General features: G+C 58.6%; 6 protein-coding genes across 6 annotated transcripts; 3 read left to right on the forward strand and 3 right to left on the reverse strand.

Moving 5' to 3' along the window:
- The first annotated feature begins 67 nt into the window (after positions 1-67).
- GGTG_10686 (hypothetical protein) lies at positions 68-1,413 on the forward strand. The gene is made up of 4 exons (XM_009228561.1): positions 68-336; positions 431-1,095; positions 1,181-1,230; positions 1,310-1,413. Exons 1-4 carry the CDS (start codon positions 110-112, stop codon positions 1,382-1,384), a joined length of 1,017 nt encoding a protein of 338 aa, XP_009226825.1. The 5' UTR covers positions 68-109; the 3' UTR covers positions 1,385-1,413.
- GGTG_10687 (lipid A export ATP-binding/permease msbA) lies at positions 1,274-6,754 on the reverse strand (the record flags this gene model as incomplete). Its single annotated transcript, XM_009228562.1, has 3 exons — positions 1,274-5,263; positions 5,333-5,981; positions 6,090-6,754. 3 exons carry the CDS (start codon positions 6,752-6,754, stop codon positions 1,793-1,795), a joined length of 4,785 nt encoding a protein of 1,594 aa, XP_009226826.1. The 3' UTR covers positions 1,274-1,792.
- Positions 6,755-7,576: 822 nt separating this feature from the next.
- GGTG_10688 (hypothetical protein) lies at positions 7,577-8,383 on the reverse strand (the record flags this gene model as incomplete). Its single annotated transcript, XM_009228563.1, has 4 exons — positions 7,577-7,692; positions 7,767-8,054; positions 8,188-8,212; positions 8,294-8,383. The coding sequence occupies 4 exons, from the start codon at positions 8,381-8,383 to the stop codon at positions 7,577-7,579; spliced, it is 519 nt and encodes a 172-aa protein (XP_009226827.1).
- A 926-nt stretch (positions 8,384-9,309) lies between these two features.
- Positions 9,310-12,584, forward strand: GGTG_10689 (hypothetical protein). The gene is made up of 2 exons (XM_009228564.1): positions 9,310-11,810; positions 11,878-12,584. The coding sequence occupies exons 1-2, from the start codon at positions 9,942-9,944 to the stop codon at positions 11,896-11,898; spliced, it is 1,890 nt and encodes a 629-aa protein (XP_009226828.1). The 5' UTR covers positions 9,310-9,941; the 3' UTR covers positions 11,899-12,584.
- Positions 12,585-12,994: 410 nt separating this feature from the next.
- GGTG_10690 (hypothetical protein) lies at positions 12,995-13,684 on the reverse strand (the record flags this gene model as incomplete). The annotated part of the gene is made up of 1 exon (XM_009228565.1): positions 12,995-13,684. The coding sequence occupies one exon, from the start codon at positions 13,682-13,684 to the stop codon at positions 12,995-12,997; it is 690 nt and encodes a 229-aa protein (XP_009226829.1).
- Positions 13,685-13,865: 181 nt separating this feature from the next.
- Positions 13,866-15,073, forward strand: GGTG_10691 (hypothetical protein; the record flags this gene model as incomplete). The annotated part of the gene is made up of 4 exons (XM_009228566.1): positions 13,866-13,983; positions 14,076-14,117; positions 14,201-14,684; positions 14,821-15,073. The coding sequence occupies 4 exons, from the start codon at positions 13,866-13,868 to the stop codon at positions 15,071-15,073; spliced, it is 897 nt and encodes a 298-aa protein (XP_009226830.1).
- Between the last annotated feature and the right edge of the window lie 10 nt (positions 15,074-15,083).

Raw genomic sequence — 15,083 nt, forward strand, 5'->3', positions numbered from 1 at the left:
GCTATATGCCAACTCGACCTGAGTGGCTTCCCGCCAACGACCACTGTTGTAGTTGGCTGTTTATAATTTGTGCTATATGCGCTGATTCCCCGCCGGGGGCTGGCAAGGCATGTTTGTGCTTGTCTTTTGCTTTTTCGTTGATAACAAAAATCGGCCACGCCAAGCCATACTATGCACAGCGCCGCTGCTTGATGCTGGCCAGCTACCCGTAATGAAAGCCCTCCCAGTCATCACATCCGTCGCCTGGCGACTCGTCGTCCTCGCCCGCCTCGCCCACCTCGCCGGCGCCCACGGAGGCCTGAACAACTACACCGTCGGCGACACATGGTACAGAGGGTAAGTCCCACCCCATCCATCCCTACAAGCCCCCCCCCTACTACTACTCCATCCCGCTTCCACCACCTCCCGAACTAACAATCAAAAACCAAAGCTACGACCCAACCAGCCCCCGCGAGGACCAAGAAGGCGCGCCCTGGATGGTGCAGCGCCTCTGGTCCACCATCGACCCGCTCACCACCGCTTCCTCCCCCTTCATCTCGTGCAACCAGCCCGGCAGCCCGCCGCCGCCGTCCTACATCCCGATCGAGGCCGGCGCCGTCCTGGGCGCCGCCTACTGGTACTGGCTGCACCCCGTCGGCCCCATGACCGTCTGGCTCGCCCCGTGTCTGGACCCGGACCTGACGGGCGCGCGCGACTGCCGCGACCTCGACCCTTCGGACCCGGCCGACGGCGTGCGCTGGTTCAAGATCTGGGAGGCCGGCTTCCTTCCCAGCAACGACAACGACAACGACAACGACAGCGACCAAGGCGGAGGTGGCGGAGGTGGAGGAGGGGGCGGGGACCTGCAGACGGGCACGTGGTACCAAAAGGCCTTTCAGCGCTGGGACGGGCTCGGCCCCGCAATGTGGGAGGTCCGCCTGCCGCCGCGGCTGAGGCCGGGTCTGTATATGGTGCGCCACGAGATTGTGAGCCTCCACGTCGCCGGCAGGCCGCAGTTCTACCCCGAGTGCGCGCACCTCAACATCTCGGGCGCGGGCGACGACCTCCCGCCGCGCGAGTTTTGGAGACCCTTCCCCGGCGCCTATGACGGCGACGGTGCGTGTTTTTCCTTGTCTCGTCCCCCTCCCCCACCTCCCCGTGCCTTGCGGGATCCCAGCACTGACCAGTGGTGGACAAGCAGAGCCCTCCCTCATGATCGATATCTACTCAGACGAGATGAAGGGTGTTACCGTGAGTGTCTTCCACCGACCCAAATGGCAGAGACCAGAAACGGCAGCTCCAAGTCACACATTAACGCCGAATTTGCTAGAACTATACCATACCGGGAGGCCCAATCTGGGAGAGATTCGATACGCCCATCGTTAAGTACTGTCTAAACTGCTAGGTACCTGAGAGAATATACTTATAAGACCAGGCGAAAGTCGTAATGACTGCTCCATCATTACCTGTCCCCAAATTCAGTTCTTGCTGTTCGCCAACCAGCTGAAAGTGCATGTACGACGATATATAATGCAAAGAGCCACGAGCCCACACGACAAAAAAAACCCACCAGTGTCTACCCTTTGTAACTTCTCTCCACACGCATCGACCAAGAATACAGGGCACCAGAGCCCAGTGGTAAGCCATACACCTAGCAATTCGCCTTCCATGCTACTCAGATGTCACTCCTTCTCACATTCCCATCGCCACTCCTCCTAGCTGGGCTGCCATACGACCCGGGCCAGATATAGGAGCTCGCAGCGGCTCGCGGGGGCTCGCCTGGATCCAAGGGGTCGTCGTAGTCCTCGTCCTTCTAGGACGAGCTCTGCTGGCGCCAGTTTACCCCCTCACCGAAGAACTGATTTCTTGCCCGCGCCTGGGCCATCAGAGGGTTGGTATTTACGTTGGTCCGCACCTCTGGGGCCTCCGACGAGTCCAGGTGCGAGGCCGGGCCATAACCTTCGAGGTATACCCTGGGAATTTGGACCGACAGCTTCCGTGGTCCTGGCGGTGGGCGCGTGATGCCCCCGAGAAGCTCGGCGAGCTTTCCCCGAGAGGTCAAGAGGCCATCGTAGGTGCCCTCCTCGGCCACGCACCCTCCGTCCATGACCACGATGCGGTCCGCAGTCCTCATCACCTCCCGAGAGTGCGTGACTATCACAACCGCCATGTTCCGCGAGCCACCACAATCGGGGCTGGTGGGCTGACTGTCGCCGTAGCTCGGGTTCTTCTGGTGCCGCTGGTGTGTCGCCTCATCAAAGTAGAAGCCCACTCCCGATGAGCGCGGCCTCGTGTTTGTGATAGGGAACTCTGCCATGGCGCTGGCACTCCGGGGTTTGGCTCCATGGCCGCCTACTAGATTCGATATTGTTTCGAGCACCAGATTTCGGCCCTCTGCGTCTAGAGCACTCGTAGGCTCATCAAGAACTAGCAAGTGAGGTCGCCGAACCAGCGCGCGAGCGATGCATAGTCTCTGCGCTTGACCACCGGACACAGAGACGCCGCCATCGCCGACAACGGTGCTGTAGCCTTGTGGGAGCGAGACGATAAAGTCGTGGATTCCGGCAGCTCGGGCCGCTTCCTCAATGTTGGTCTGCGAGCGCAGAGTAGCGTCTTCAGGAAGACCGTACGTGATGTTTGCTGCGATCGTTTGGGGATACAGAAACGGGTTTTGCGGCACGTACGCCATCTTGGCACGCAGTGCTCCAGTCGAAACTTGGCGCGCATCGATGCCAGCGAATGTAAGCAGTGGCTCAGAATTGAATGTGACCGATGCCCTCCGCGTGCCAGCTCCCATTGACAGCTGAGAGATAGGATCCTGTGGGGTGTCCACTGTCGACAATGCTAGCTCGCCCGCAGATGACTGGCTGTTTGGAGGCTCGTAAAGTCGCAGAATCAAGGACAGGATGGTGCTCTTCCCGCAGCCCGAGGCGCCCACGATGGCAGTGCACCCATTGCTTGGTATCGTAAGGTTGACATTGCGTAGTACCCTGACCGACGGTCGGCTGGGGTATGCGAAGCGCAAATCGCGGAAGATGATCGGAAATGGTGTCAGAATCCTCTTTTCTCCTTGCTGTTCAAATGTGGACTCCAGAGGCAGACCTGCGAAGTTCAGGATCTGGTTCGCCTTGGCTTGCGCGGCCGCAATTTGCGGGATGCTGCCCAGCATGGCGATCGCGTTTCCCGTGGTGAAAAGCAGCAGGTTCACGACCTGCATGACGGAGCTGACTGAAGCCTCGCCTTGGTTGGTGACCAGGAACATGCCGTACGAGAAGATGATGACGATGATCCAGTCGCTGATGGAGCAGTGAAGACCATACCACACACCCGTCAGCCATCCCCGCTGCTTCCCGAACCTGTACACGTCCCGGCTGCTGCGGGAGAACTTTTCGGCAAAGTGCCTCTCCAACGAAAAGGCGCGGACGATGCGGATGTTGCTGACCACCTCGGCAAACAGGGAGCCGGTAGACTCGGCGGCGCTGTTGCACCTAGTCTCCCATATGTCGCTCGTGCGGGACGAGTAGTAGACGGTCATGGCGGCGAACAGCAGCATGCCTACAACCACCATGGCCAGCTTGAACAGGATGGCGAGGGCCCAGATCAGCCCCGTCAGGACCATCAACACAACCATGATAGCAATCGGCACAAACTGGGCCACGATGCTCCTCATCTCTTCTGCGCCCCGGTCGAGGATGTCGCATATTCGGCTGGGTGAGTTTGTCGACTTGTCATGCCAAGCCCGCGGCTGACAGAGGATGCGAAAAAAGCCATCGACCTTGAGTGAGTCCACCCACTGCTGGGCAACGACGCCGGCAAGGGAGAATGCGACGAAAAGGGCTGCGAAATCGACCACGCCGACGCCCGCCATGACCAGAGCCCACTGCATACCAACCCTCAGCTTGTCTCCTGGGGCCCAGAAGGCCTGCAGAAGGTTTGCAAAGGCATATGCAAAGAGAGGGTTGCAAGCGGCTGCAACCACACAGCCCAGAAGGCTCGCAGAAGCATAGAGGCGGTGTTTTCTGTCGAGAGTAGGCCATACAGTTTTCAAAACTTGGATTATCGACCTCGATTTCTTCTTCTTATCCGCTTCTTGTCCCGTTTCAGCAGCAGGCGGGCTGGGGAGTGGTTCCTTGGCGATGGTGTCATGGGGCACAAGGCTGATCCTTCTCCGCGGACTCGAGGACTCTGCCTGGCCGCTAGTCCCCAGCCTGGCTGCACGTGCTGATAGCCCCTGGTCTTGGAGAATCTCAAGACTGCTCTTGCGACGCTGCGACTGCTGGGATGGTTTTCGAGAGGAGTCTTGGCCATGTAGCGGCCCTTTGGGGAGTACGTCGCCCTTGGGCAAAAGACCGGCCGTGATGGGGCGTCGCTCGAAAAACTGTCTCACGCCAGAACTCCCGCTTGGCGGCACCAGCGTTATCCTGTTGAGGCGCGATTTGGTCGACATGCTGCCCTCAGTGCCAGACATGTAGAACAGCGGGACCCTGGACGCTTCGTCCGAGTCCGAGTCCGAGGAACTGCCAGACTCTCCCGCAATCTCTTTCTGTCCACTAACGAAACCGGGGGGCAGCGGGCCAAGTGCTCGCATATGAGAGAAGCAACTCTCTTCCATACAGAGGAGGTACTTGCAAATGCCCGACTCTTTGACAGCACCGTCTTCCATGACGAAAACTTGGTCGTCATCGCCGACCTGTTCAACGTCGTGGGTGATGATGATGGTGGTCTTCCCTGCCCGCCAGACTCTGATAGCCTCGATTATCATCTGCCTGGACTTGGGATCCAGGCCGCTGGTAATTTCATCGAGGATAAGCACTGGCGCGCTTCGCAGTCTTGCCCGCGCCAAAGCCACGCGCTGCTTCTGGCCGCCGCTGAGGTTGTGACCACCCAATCCAACCATGGTGTCGAGCCCATCGGGCAGGTTGAGGATAGTCGATTGCAAGAGTGCCATGTCGCATGCGGCCTTTACCTCTTCGGGACCCACAGACTCGGGGAAGATGTGGCCGAGCGTGATATTTGCGCGGAGGGTGTCGCTGAAGAGGGTGCTCTGTTGTTGCACCAGAGTAAGATTCCGACGCAACCATGAGGCGCTCAGAGTCTGAAGAGGGACACCATCAAGGAACAAATCTCCGGCCAAAGGGTCGTAGAATCTCATGAAAAGGTTGGTGATGGTGCTCTTCCCTGACCCGCTCCGTCCGATGATGAAATTTGTCATGCCAGGCTTGATCTCCATCGACACCGACTTCAACACCGGTATTGATGGGTTCGACGGATACGCGAAACTGACCTGTGTACCGGCGAGGTTGTTAGTCATGTATGGCGCAGCAATGGCTTTCTAATTCCGCAGTGAACGTACGTTTTTGAGTTCGAATCTTCCCAGCACAGCACCAGGCTTCTGGTCTCCGTCCATTCGATGCTCACGTTGAGACGCATTATCTTCCAACACTTTCCCGGCGGCCTTGCCCTTGATCAGGGTCAGGATGTGAGGTCCCAGGCCTTCAATGCCCTGGAACGTGGTCAGGGCGGCATAGAAAGTAACAAGTACGTTGCCAACCTTCATGGCTCCCTGAGTGACCTGGAAGACTCCGAAGAAGAAGCCGACGACGAAGATTATGATCATGTAGAACTTGAGGAAGGCCGTCTGCAGCGCGTTCCACCGTGTCTGGTTGCGGGCATGGGTTCCGGAGGCTCGGACGGACTGTTTGTAGCTGTACAACTCGTGCTCTTTGGCGTTGTATACCTTGACCAGATCGATTCCGGTGAGGCTCGCGGCCGCAACCCTGTTAGCACCAACTTGCTCCGCCTTTTGCGCAACGACCTCTTTCTCCAGCCGCTGTCCCAGAAATCGCATTGGCAGCGCAATCAAGGGAATAGACGCGATGATGACAGTGGTCATTAGAGGGCCGTGTATGAAGGCGACCACGACACCAGCGAAAGACAGCATCGAGTCGTGTGCGAGGAAGCCCATGACCTGGCTGTTTGCAATCTGCAGTTCTCGTATATTTCTATCATATTGTCAGCCTCGTTTGCCCCTCAGCACTAGGAAAACCGCCATAGGGCAAGATGGCTGTATTGACTAGAGCTGGGAAAGGGAGGGTTCAACAAATACGCACCGTTCGTTCGCAGTCAACATGGCCGGCATGCCATCTCCGTAGGAGTCGAACCAGGCCATATCCCTGAGTAGTATGGACTTGAAGAGTCTCAGGCGGGCGCCCAGAGCCTGTTGCTCGCCATACTTGATCCAAGACTTGAGGAGCCAGAAGCTGGAGAGAAGGTGGGCGGCAGCGACGGCGGCCAGGATATGGACCCAGTACATGACATTGTCGAATGCTTTGGGGGGCTGTTTTCCGTCAGCTGCGAAGCGTGCTAGCTCCTCGAAGACCTTTCCGAGCAGAATGACTGTCGCGATCTCGGTGCCGACCTGGATTGCTGTTGCGAGGAGGGCGGATGCGAGGACGATGTAGTGCCAGGGCTGGAGGAAGGCAAAGAGGTCCTTCCACTTAGCCTTGGATGACTTGGCGATGTCCGGTGCCGCTGGTGGAGGAGTGTCAGCATGGTCGCTTGTTGCGGTCTCCTCAATCTGGTCCATGTTGACGAGCTCTGGCTCTGCCGAGTCCTGCGGGTTGGTGTCTGTGGAAGCCATGCTGATGTGGCTGGCACGCTTGTCGCCGAGGCGACTTGGCTTCTGGATTGAGAGTCTTTCTTCTGTCTCGAAATTTGACTCTGAGAAGATGGTGGAGGAAGTGGCGCCATCGTCCTCGATCTTTGGTCCACCCATCTTTCACCAACCATCGACGGAAGGGGCGACAAAGCACTTGCTTCCCTTGCGGCGCCCTAAGACCCGCTTAGAGCACCCAAAACGGTAATGCGGTAAGGGATCAAGGCTACCGGATCTCTCGAAGGCAAGGGCGGCAAGCACTCCAGCACTGAGGAACAAATGAGAAATGGTCGAGACTTCCTCTCAGCAGGAGGGATTGCCGGCGTCGGGACTTGTTCTCCAGAGCGGGAGTTGGCGATGCAGACGAATTCATCATGACTAGACGGATTCTAGAAATGGAAAGGAAGGAGGAAAGGAAATGAGGAAAAATTCTTCATTATGCAAGCGAAACCGCTAATATGCCCGTGATGCCGATGCCTTTGTTATTGTTTGAGTGCGGGTTCGTATTGTCCACGAGACGACGGCGTCGAGGTGCGCAGGAACAATACCAAGATTTACCCTATCGATCAGATGCGACCGAAGCAATCAGCAACAGTGCTAGATGCATCAAACTGCAGATTATGTGTTCTAATTTGGCCTACCGATACTAAATTCTCTCGCCCTTCGTCCCCAAGTTGCGGCGCACGCGTTTGATGGCAACCGTGACTATTATGACCATAGTAGACAAGGCATTCCAGGGTGTTTTCCAATAAAGGCGAGGTAAACTAGAATGGAATGTTCACCGCAGGGTCCATCCAATCGACCGGCGCCTGCCAGTCTTGGCGAGCAAGGCAACCTACCGATCAAGCTTCTAAGCTGGATTGCAATCGGCAAGGGCAACACAGGGTCATTCTCAACATGGCACGCATAAATGATTTTTCTTTGCTGTTAGACACTTCCGCCTCAGCTACTCGCACTGTCCTCCTTCTTTTCCTCCGGATGTGCCTGCTCGTAGACCCAGTCGTTGAGCCCGGCCCTGTTTCTCGCAATCTCGAAGGCGTAGAACTGCATCCTCGGCACTGTGGCGGACGGCAAGAATAATCAGCACACCTGCCTCCCCGGATAGAGAGCACAGTACAAAAAGACAACCCACCGAATATGACCCTCTCCTCCGTGTCCACGTCGTCCTTGGGGCTGACGCGCAACATGGTGCCAAAGTTGAAGTCCTCCACCTTCTTCTCGTACACCATCATGAACTTGCGCCACCTCTCCTTGCCCTCCTTGCTCTTGAGCTTGTCCTCCACGATGTCCTCTGCCGGGTCGAGCTCGGGGAAGTCGGCCTTGAGGTGCTCGTATATCTCGTCGTCCATCTTTGTGAGGCGCAGCTGGGACCCTCGCTTATTCTTCAGGATCTTCCAGTACGTCTCCATGTGCTGGATCACTGCGCGGCAAGCACCAAATCTGTCAGCCGGTGGCGATTCCCAGGCGGAGGGCGCGCCGCGTCGCGACATGCGGGGTCGTTGGGCGCGTGGCAGAACAGGATGTGATCAGGAATATCGTATGTGGGAACGAACCTTTCTGCGCAAACGCCATCTCGATCTGTTTGCCATTTGTTAGCTACTGTCGCTATCCGCACGGCCGGCCCGACGCGCGGCGCGTGGCGCGAGCATGTCGACTTACGTTTTCGTGGTTTGGCGCATTCTCCGCATCGAAGGCTGCAGGCGCGGGGCGCATCCCCGGCGGAGGCTCAGGGCCGAATGTCTGGACCATTTTTCCTTGTTTGTTGTAGGACTTCTCTTTTCTCGGTGGAGGGTTCCAGGCTATCTCGCCAGGTTCGAGGTTGGAAGTCAAACCACGCAATCGATGTATGTCACAAAAGTGTTGTGGTCGCCAGAGCGCATCGCCAGACCTCTGCAACGGAGTCGTGCTTCTTTCGTCATTGATGGTGGGGCAACAAGAATTTTAGCTTTCAGGGAGCCGCGCGGTTCTTTCGGCCGACTTTTAACCGGCAGCGCGGGCGAGAACCAGAAAGTCCAGCACCCTCGGCTTCGCCCACCGGGACATCGGAATGCAGATTATCCATCTCGGTAGAAATGCGCGCCCGCAGGGGGCCCATACTCTTCCGCTCGCGCGGGTCTAGAAGCAATCCATCTTGGCGAAGCTACACCAGACACCGAGCTTATCCCGCCGCCTTCACCGTACTATTCCCGCAGCGCTATTTCCGTGGTGCTGCACGCAGCCAAGACGACAGGCAGGTGGGCTGGGAGGGGAAGGATGAAAATGTTGAGGAGTTCTGAAACGGGCAGGAAAACGATACTTCTGCCATCATCTCCCCCAGTCTAGTCTCAATCGTGGACGCTCAGGCCGGAAACGCTGCGGGCGTGGGTAATGTACGATGCTGGGCGCTTTGGAACAATCTGCCGGCTGCACTCTTCCTCTCGCATCGCTGCACAACCCTTGCTCCAGCCCGCACTAACCAGCACCAGCACACCACATGCTGTATCTTTCTGTTGTCGGCTGCATTTTGCGACCCTCAGCTCCGCTGGTGCTAAGGGATGCGTCCCAGCCAGTTTGGGGGCTTGATTTGTTCGTCAACGGCCAGGCCCGGGAATAAGGCGGGGTTGCCCGCTTTTCGCCGGCTTCCCTATCACGCCCATCCCAGCCGAACTGCGTCTTCACAAAAAAAGACATCGGTTGGTTCGTGGCCCACTGGGCGAATCCTTCAACGAAACACTCGGCGCCGCGTGCTGAGCGCTGAAGTACCATGCATCTGGATCTTCTTCCCCAGCGATCCGCATCCGTCCAGCGGCTGGCCAGGGGCTAATCTTGACGCCTTGGCGAGGTGGGCGGACAAAAGCCCCCCCTCATCTCCACCTACGTAAACGGGCATTCGTGCTGTACGTAAGATCAAGCCTAAACGAAGGGGACGCCCGCACGTCCGCCAGCGGGAGGAGATGGTAGAATACAAGCATGACGGTGTAAGTCATGACGACGGTTTACGTAGACCTAGCTCTTGGGGGATTGTACCCCGGCCGGGAGGAATGTGCCGCTGTCCCCGTCTATTCCCGCAACCGACGGGAACCCTGGTGGGCCCGTCAAAACCTCCATTCCCATCCGGCGCCGCCAGCACACGAGGCCCCGGACTCTCGCTACGCTGTACATGTGGAGAAGCCCTATTTGTGGGAAATGCTCAAAAGCCAGCCTCCCTCCATCAACCTCGGGCAGGGTCGCTTGTCTTGGACATGGACGCAGTAGGTCTTGATACTCCTTGACACCCTCAACAACTTGCTCTATCAGTCGTTGATGTCTGACAGCTTATCGAGACAGAATGACTTCCAGTGCCAGGGGGCACACGGACCCCTCTCGGGATGATATCGCAACCCACAGCCACCAGGGTGGAGCGGTCAGCCTCGCCAGCAGGCAGACGGCCGCCTCGCCGGCGAGGGAGGTCGTCGACGAGAACACCGAGATCACACACCTCTACCTGACGTTCGACACTCCACTCCCGATCCCCGACACCACGCCTCGCCAGGACGACCAGACGACGCCCACGGCGCCCGCGCCGGACCTCACCCGCTTCGCCGACCCGCTGCTCTGGCCGCGCGGGCGCAAGAACCTGATGCTCTTCCTCTCGTGCGTCGCGACCCTCCTGACGGCCTACACGGCGGGCTCGTACGCGCCCCCCGCGCGCGGCATGGCGGCCGACCTGCACAACGAGGGGACGGGCGCGGCGTCGACGACGCACCTGGCCGCGCTGGCGGGCATCACGACCTTCTGCTTCGGCTTCGCGCTGGCGCCCATGGTGCTGGCGCCGCTGTCCGAGGTGGGCGGGCGGTACCCCGTCTTCGCCGCGTCGGGCGTCGTCTTCGTCGCGTCGCAGGCCGCGTGCGGCGCGGCCCGGTCGCTGGCCGCCATGCTGGCCGCGCGCCTGCTGACGGGCGTCGGCGGCTCCGTCTTCAGCACCATGGTCGGCGGCGTCATCGCCGACATGTGGCGCGCCGAGGAGCGCAACACCCCGATGGCCCTCTTCAGCGGCGCCGTCCTCGTCGGCACCGGCCTGGGGCCCATGGCCGGCGCCGAGATCGCCGGCGGGGGGGCCCGCGGCGCGTGGAGGTGGGTCTTTTGGCACCAGGTCATCGCCGCGGGCGTGCTCATGGTCGCCCTGATCGTGCTCTTCAAGGAGAGCCGCGGCTCCATCCTGCTGTCGCGCAAGGCCCGGGCGTTGAACAAGTGGTACGAGGAGATGGAGCAGCAGGGCTACTACGGCGTCTGGGTGGAAGACGCTCCAACGCTCCGGTGTGGAGGGGGAGGGCAAGATTCAGACTTGGAGGCGGGTACGCCGGACAAAACAGCCGAGAGCGCCGACGAGAAGGCTGTGTCGCGGCGCGAGTCCGTGGCGACGTCAACTTCCCTCCAACGGATCCGGTGGAAGGTCAAATCTGACGAGGAGAGGGCGTCGATCGGCAAGGTGATCTCCATCTCGGTGTCCCGGCCGTTCCACCTCTTGTTCACAGAGCCCGTCGTCTTCTTCTTCTCACTTTGGGTCTCGTTCGCGTGGGGTGTCCTCTACTTGACCTTTGGCGGCATCCCTCTCGTCTTCGAGGTCGTGTACGGCTGGCGCATCAGGCAGGCGGGCTACGTCTTTGGTGCCATGATCGTCGGCTCCGTCGTCGCCACGGCCGTCAGCATTCTCCAAGAGCGGCTCCTGCATCACCGCAACTGGGACGCCAACTCGGACGTCGACACGGCCACGCTGTCCCCCGTGTGGCTCTTTCTCCGCCGGCGTTTACCAACCGATGTGCCCGAGTCCCGTCTCTATTTCACCTGCTTGTCGGCCACACTGCTACCCGTAGGTCTCTTCCTCTTTGGTCTCGCATCTCGACCGGACTCGCACTGGATGGTTCCGACCGTGGGGGTGGGAGTGGCGACGGTAGGCATCTTCTCGGTGTATCTGGCCACCTTCAACTATCTCGCCGACGTGTACCAGACCTACGCGTCATCGGCGCTCGCGGCGCAGAGCTGCTGCCGCAACATCCTCGGCGGCATCTTTCCGCTCGTGACTGGGACGCTGTTCCAGAATCTGGGGCCGGCCAATGCTGGCATCGTGCTCGGAAGCATCGCGGTAGTGCTGACGCTTGTGCCTTGGGTCTTGGTGCTGTATGGCGAACGCATCCGGGCAAGAAGCCGGTTCGCCGTGGTAAGTCCTCGTCGCTGCTCCCCTGCAAACTTGTGTGCAGATACTAACCATGACACTTCCATGTCAGGCGTTGGATAGCAAGATATAAACGTCGGGCAAGGGGACATAGCCAGGAAGATAATTGTCGCTAGCCCGCGGAATGCACCGAGCCGAACTTGGGTTGAGCATTTTCTCGATTTCTGTGCTGCAGCGTGATTGAAGACGGTGGCGGTGACGCAACAACTACCAATATGCCCTGTCCTGCGAAAAGCCAACCTTCCTTCACCTTACGCGAGGTGGAACCAGGCCACAAGGCCGCCGAGTCAACATGGTATTGCCAGGGTGAATAAGCATAAGCATAAGAATGAAGAGCCACGACATTCATAAGCATGTCTGATCCTCTTCACAGCCTGGGCAAGCCCGGACGTGCAATGAGAAAAAAAAGAAAAAAGCTGTTCGCGTCACCTCGAGGCAGTGTAATACGAGGGACACAGTGAGGGAAACCATAGGCAAGCCCAGCGGGAATCCCTCGAGTGGCAAAAATAAGAATAATCGTATGATTCTAGTCCGTAGACTAGTTTCAGAGATTAAACTGAAAAGAACAGATACTACACTTGATCTAAGCCAAAAGGCAAAGAGAGCTAAGGAAAAAGGAAGAAAACAGGCAAAGGAAGGGGAGCGAGGGTGGTATATATAGGCATCGCTTTGTTGGCCCGTGCATTTTGCTGCAGACATTTTGCTGCCGACATTTTTTCTCCATCAAATCCAGCCACACCGCCCAAAGCAAACCTGCGGCAGAAAACACATGTGGGGCGTGCCGGAGAAGGAGTCACACCAAGCAGGCAGGTGGGGCGCAGGAGCTGGGGCTGCGATCACCAGCCACTCAAGTCACCAAAATGCCATGACGCCAGAAGCCACCTGCCTTCAAGCGTCACGAGAGCCTGGAAGCAGCGATCGCTCTCCAGCGAGGAAACCTTGACCCATTTCGACCTGTCACAGAGAGCAAGACTGTGCTTTATTTTGGGCAAAAACCCTTGGTGGTACTTTGCAAAGGTGGCTTAAATGAGGGTGTGAAGGGAATTTTTTCTTGTCTTTCATGGACTTTTTGTTTCCTCTCCTGAAATGTCCCACGATGCTTGCCGAAGCGGCCTGTCGATGTCATCGCCGTCATTCTTGTCAATGCCCACCCACCGAGCTGTCATCCCCTAGTTGATGATGCACCTAGCGCCGCTGGTCCCGCAGTCGTTGGCGGGGCCGTAGGAGCAGCACTTGGTGCCGTCCTTGGAGCACTCGTAGATGTGGTTGAGCTTCCTGTTCCGGGTGACGACGTAGGGGCCGGAGCCGCTGTTCCAGCGGCAGTTGCCGCACACGGTCAGCTGCTTGCCGCGCGAGTCGCACTTGCAGTTGACGCTGTAGTCGCACGCCCGCTTGACCATCTTGCCCGCCAGGTCCATGACCTCGCGCTCCAGCACCGGCTCGTCGGCGCCGCGGGCCTCGACGCCCAGGAGGGACGGGGCCACCACGTCGTCGGTGGAGACGGCCGAGGCCAGCGCGGCGGCCAGGAGGACGGCGACGGAGGAGAAGCGCATCTTGGCTGGGAGGGTGGCTGTTGTTGTTGCAAGGTCTTTGGCGTTTGGCTGTGGTTCGGAACGGTTAGTGAACGGTGTTGGCCTCTGGGAGGAGACTTGGGCGGCGAGGCTGCCCACACACCTGGAAGATTGCTCTTGCTGTCCTTGGGGCTGTGGTGTCTTGCCTGTCGTCGAGAAAGCTCTCTCGAACGGTGGTATCCCTCCCCTTTTATATACGGCCTCTGGCCAAGCTTGGGGTGTTTTGGTTACCTCGAGCGAGGATCCCCGGTCCGACGATGCCTTCGACCTGCCCAAAACGTGCAGCATGGTCACCTTGGTCATCAATATGGGCAGCATACCCGACTCTAGATTACCCGGGCGCTAGCTCCAATCGACATGATGCTATTCCTGGCGCCACTCCGCATGCCGTCGGTGAGAACAATAAGCTTTGCCGTCCGGCCTCTAGCTTTTGGCCCGGGTACCCACCCCGGCACTGCACCCGGCCGACATGCACGGCGGCCCCATTCTGCCTGTTTCTCCAGCCAACCACGACTCTCCCTTGGGATGTGTCCCTGGCGCGAAGGAAGGAGCTGATGCAGCTAGTCTGATCCTAGGCCATGGCAAACGTTATGAGATTCCCCGCTTCGACGTGGATGGGATTGTCTGACTCGCATGTGACGAGCCGAAAATAATGATCGTGGGATGATCATTTCCACAGCTTCCGTCGCCAAGCTGGAGAATCCACTGCGGCTGAACAGAGGTGGGTTATTTCGGTTTCCGCACCCGCGTACGATGTATAAGCCGCGGCCTGAATATCTTCCCGGTGCTCGGTGGCGATAATAGACGCAACCCCTCACCAAACCCGGCCCACCTCGACTCGTCCGGGTTCGCTCATCAGGCCCTGCATCTGTGGAGAGCCGGTGAAGGTGTCAAACCCGCTGGCTCCTGCGTATTCGAGCGAGGGATACGTGGTCTTTGCTTCCCCGCTGGCAGTACACGCGCAGAGTAGTGCAGATCATAATGGGGAAAGTGTGAGAGGAAGCACCAGCCGCTCGTTGGATTATTACAAACGCGAGGTCGCGACATACCGGGTGGTCCCGGGCTCCTTGTATGCTTGCGGCAAGACGGGGCGATACAAGATGCTTGTTGAAGAGCCGGAGACGCCCGGCAACGCAGAGGCCCCCATCCCCGAAAGCTTGGATTTGGGGAGCATCCAGCTTTTCGCCGAGGATGGAACATTCCAACGAGTTCCGGAAGCCAACGCGCGATCCCGGTCAGAGGTATCGTTGGGCCTTTCGCTATGCTGCGAGGATGCCGACAAGACGATGTACATGAGGAGTCGATTGAACCTCGCACCTCCTCGAGTGAGAAAAGGCCATGTGCAATTGCCGCTATCCAGCATCCCCGTTTCCTGGAAGCTTGCCAGCGAAAAAAACCTTGCTTTCCAAACACATCTACGGCAGCAATTTCACATTGTTAGGCCTCGAGCGCTCCGCCAGAGGCTGGGGAAGCAGCTTGAAGATGGGAGAGTACGAGCGAGCACGCAGGCGCATTCTGCGAACGGCCGGCGATAAGCATCATCGGTTCTTCGCAGCTGGCCTCGCGCAGGAGGGTGCCTGTGTCTTCATCCGTCAGAACGGAATCTCGCTTACTCAATGCGTCAGGGAGGCGATGCAACATTGTGGACATTATCACAGCTGGACCATCATCGCATAGGAAGATTCAC

Source organism: Gaeumannomyces tritici, assembly GCF_000145635.1.
Source record: "Gaeumannomyces tritici R3-111a-1 unplaced genomic scaffold supercont2.6, whole genome shotgun sequence".
NCBI lineage: Eukaryota > Fungi > Ascomycota > Sordariomycetes > Magnaporthales > Magnaporthaceae > Gaeumannomyces > Gaeumannomyces tritici.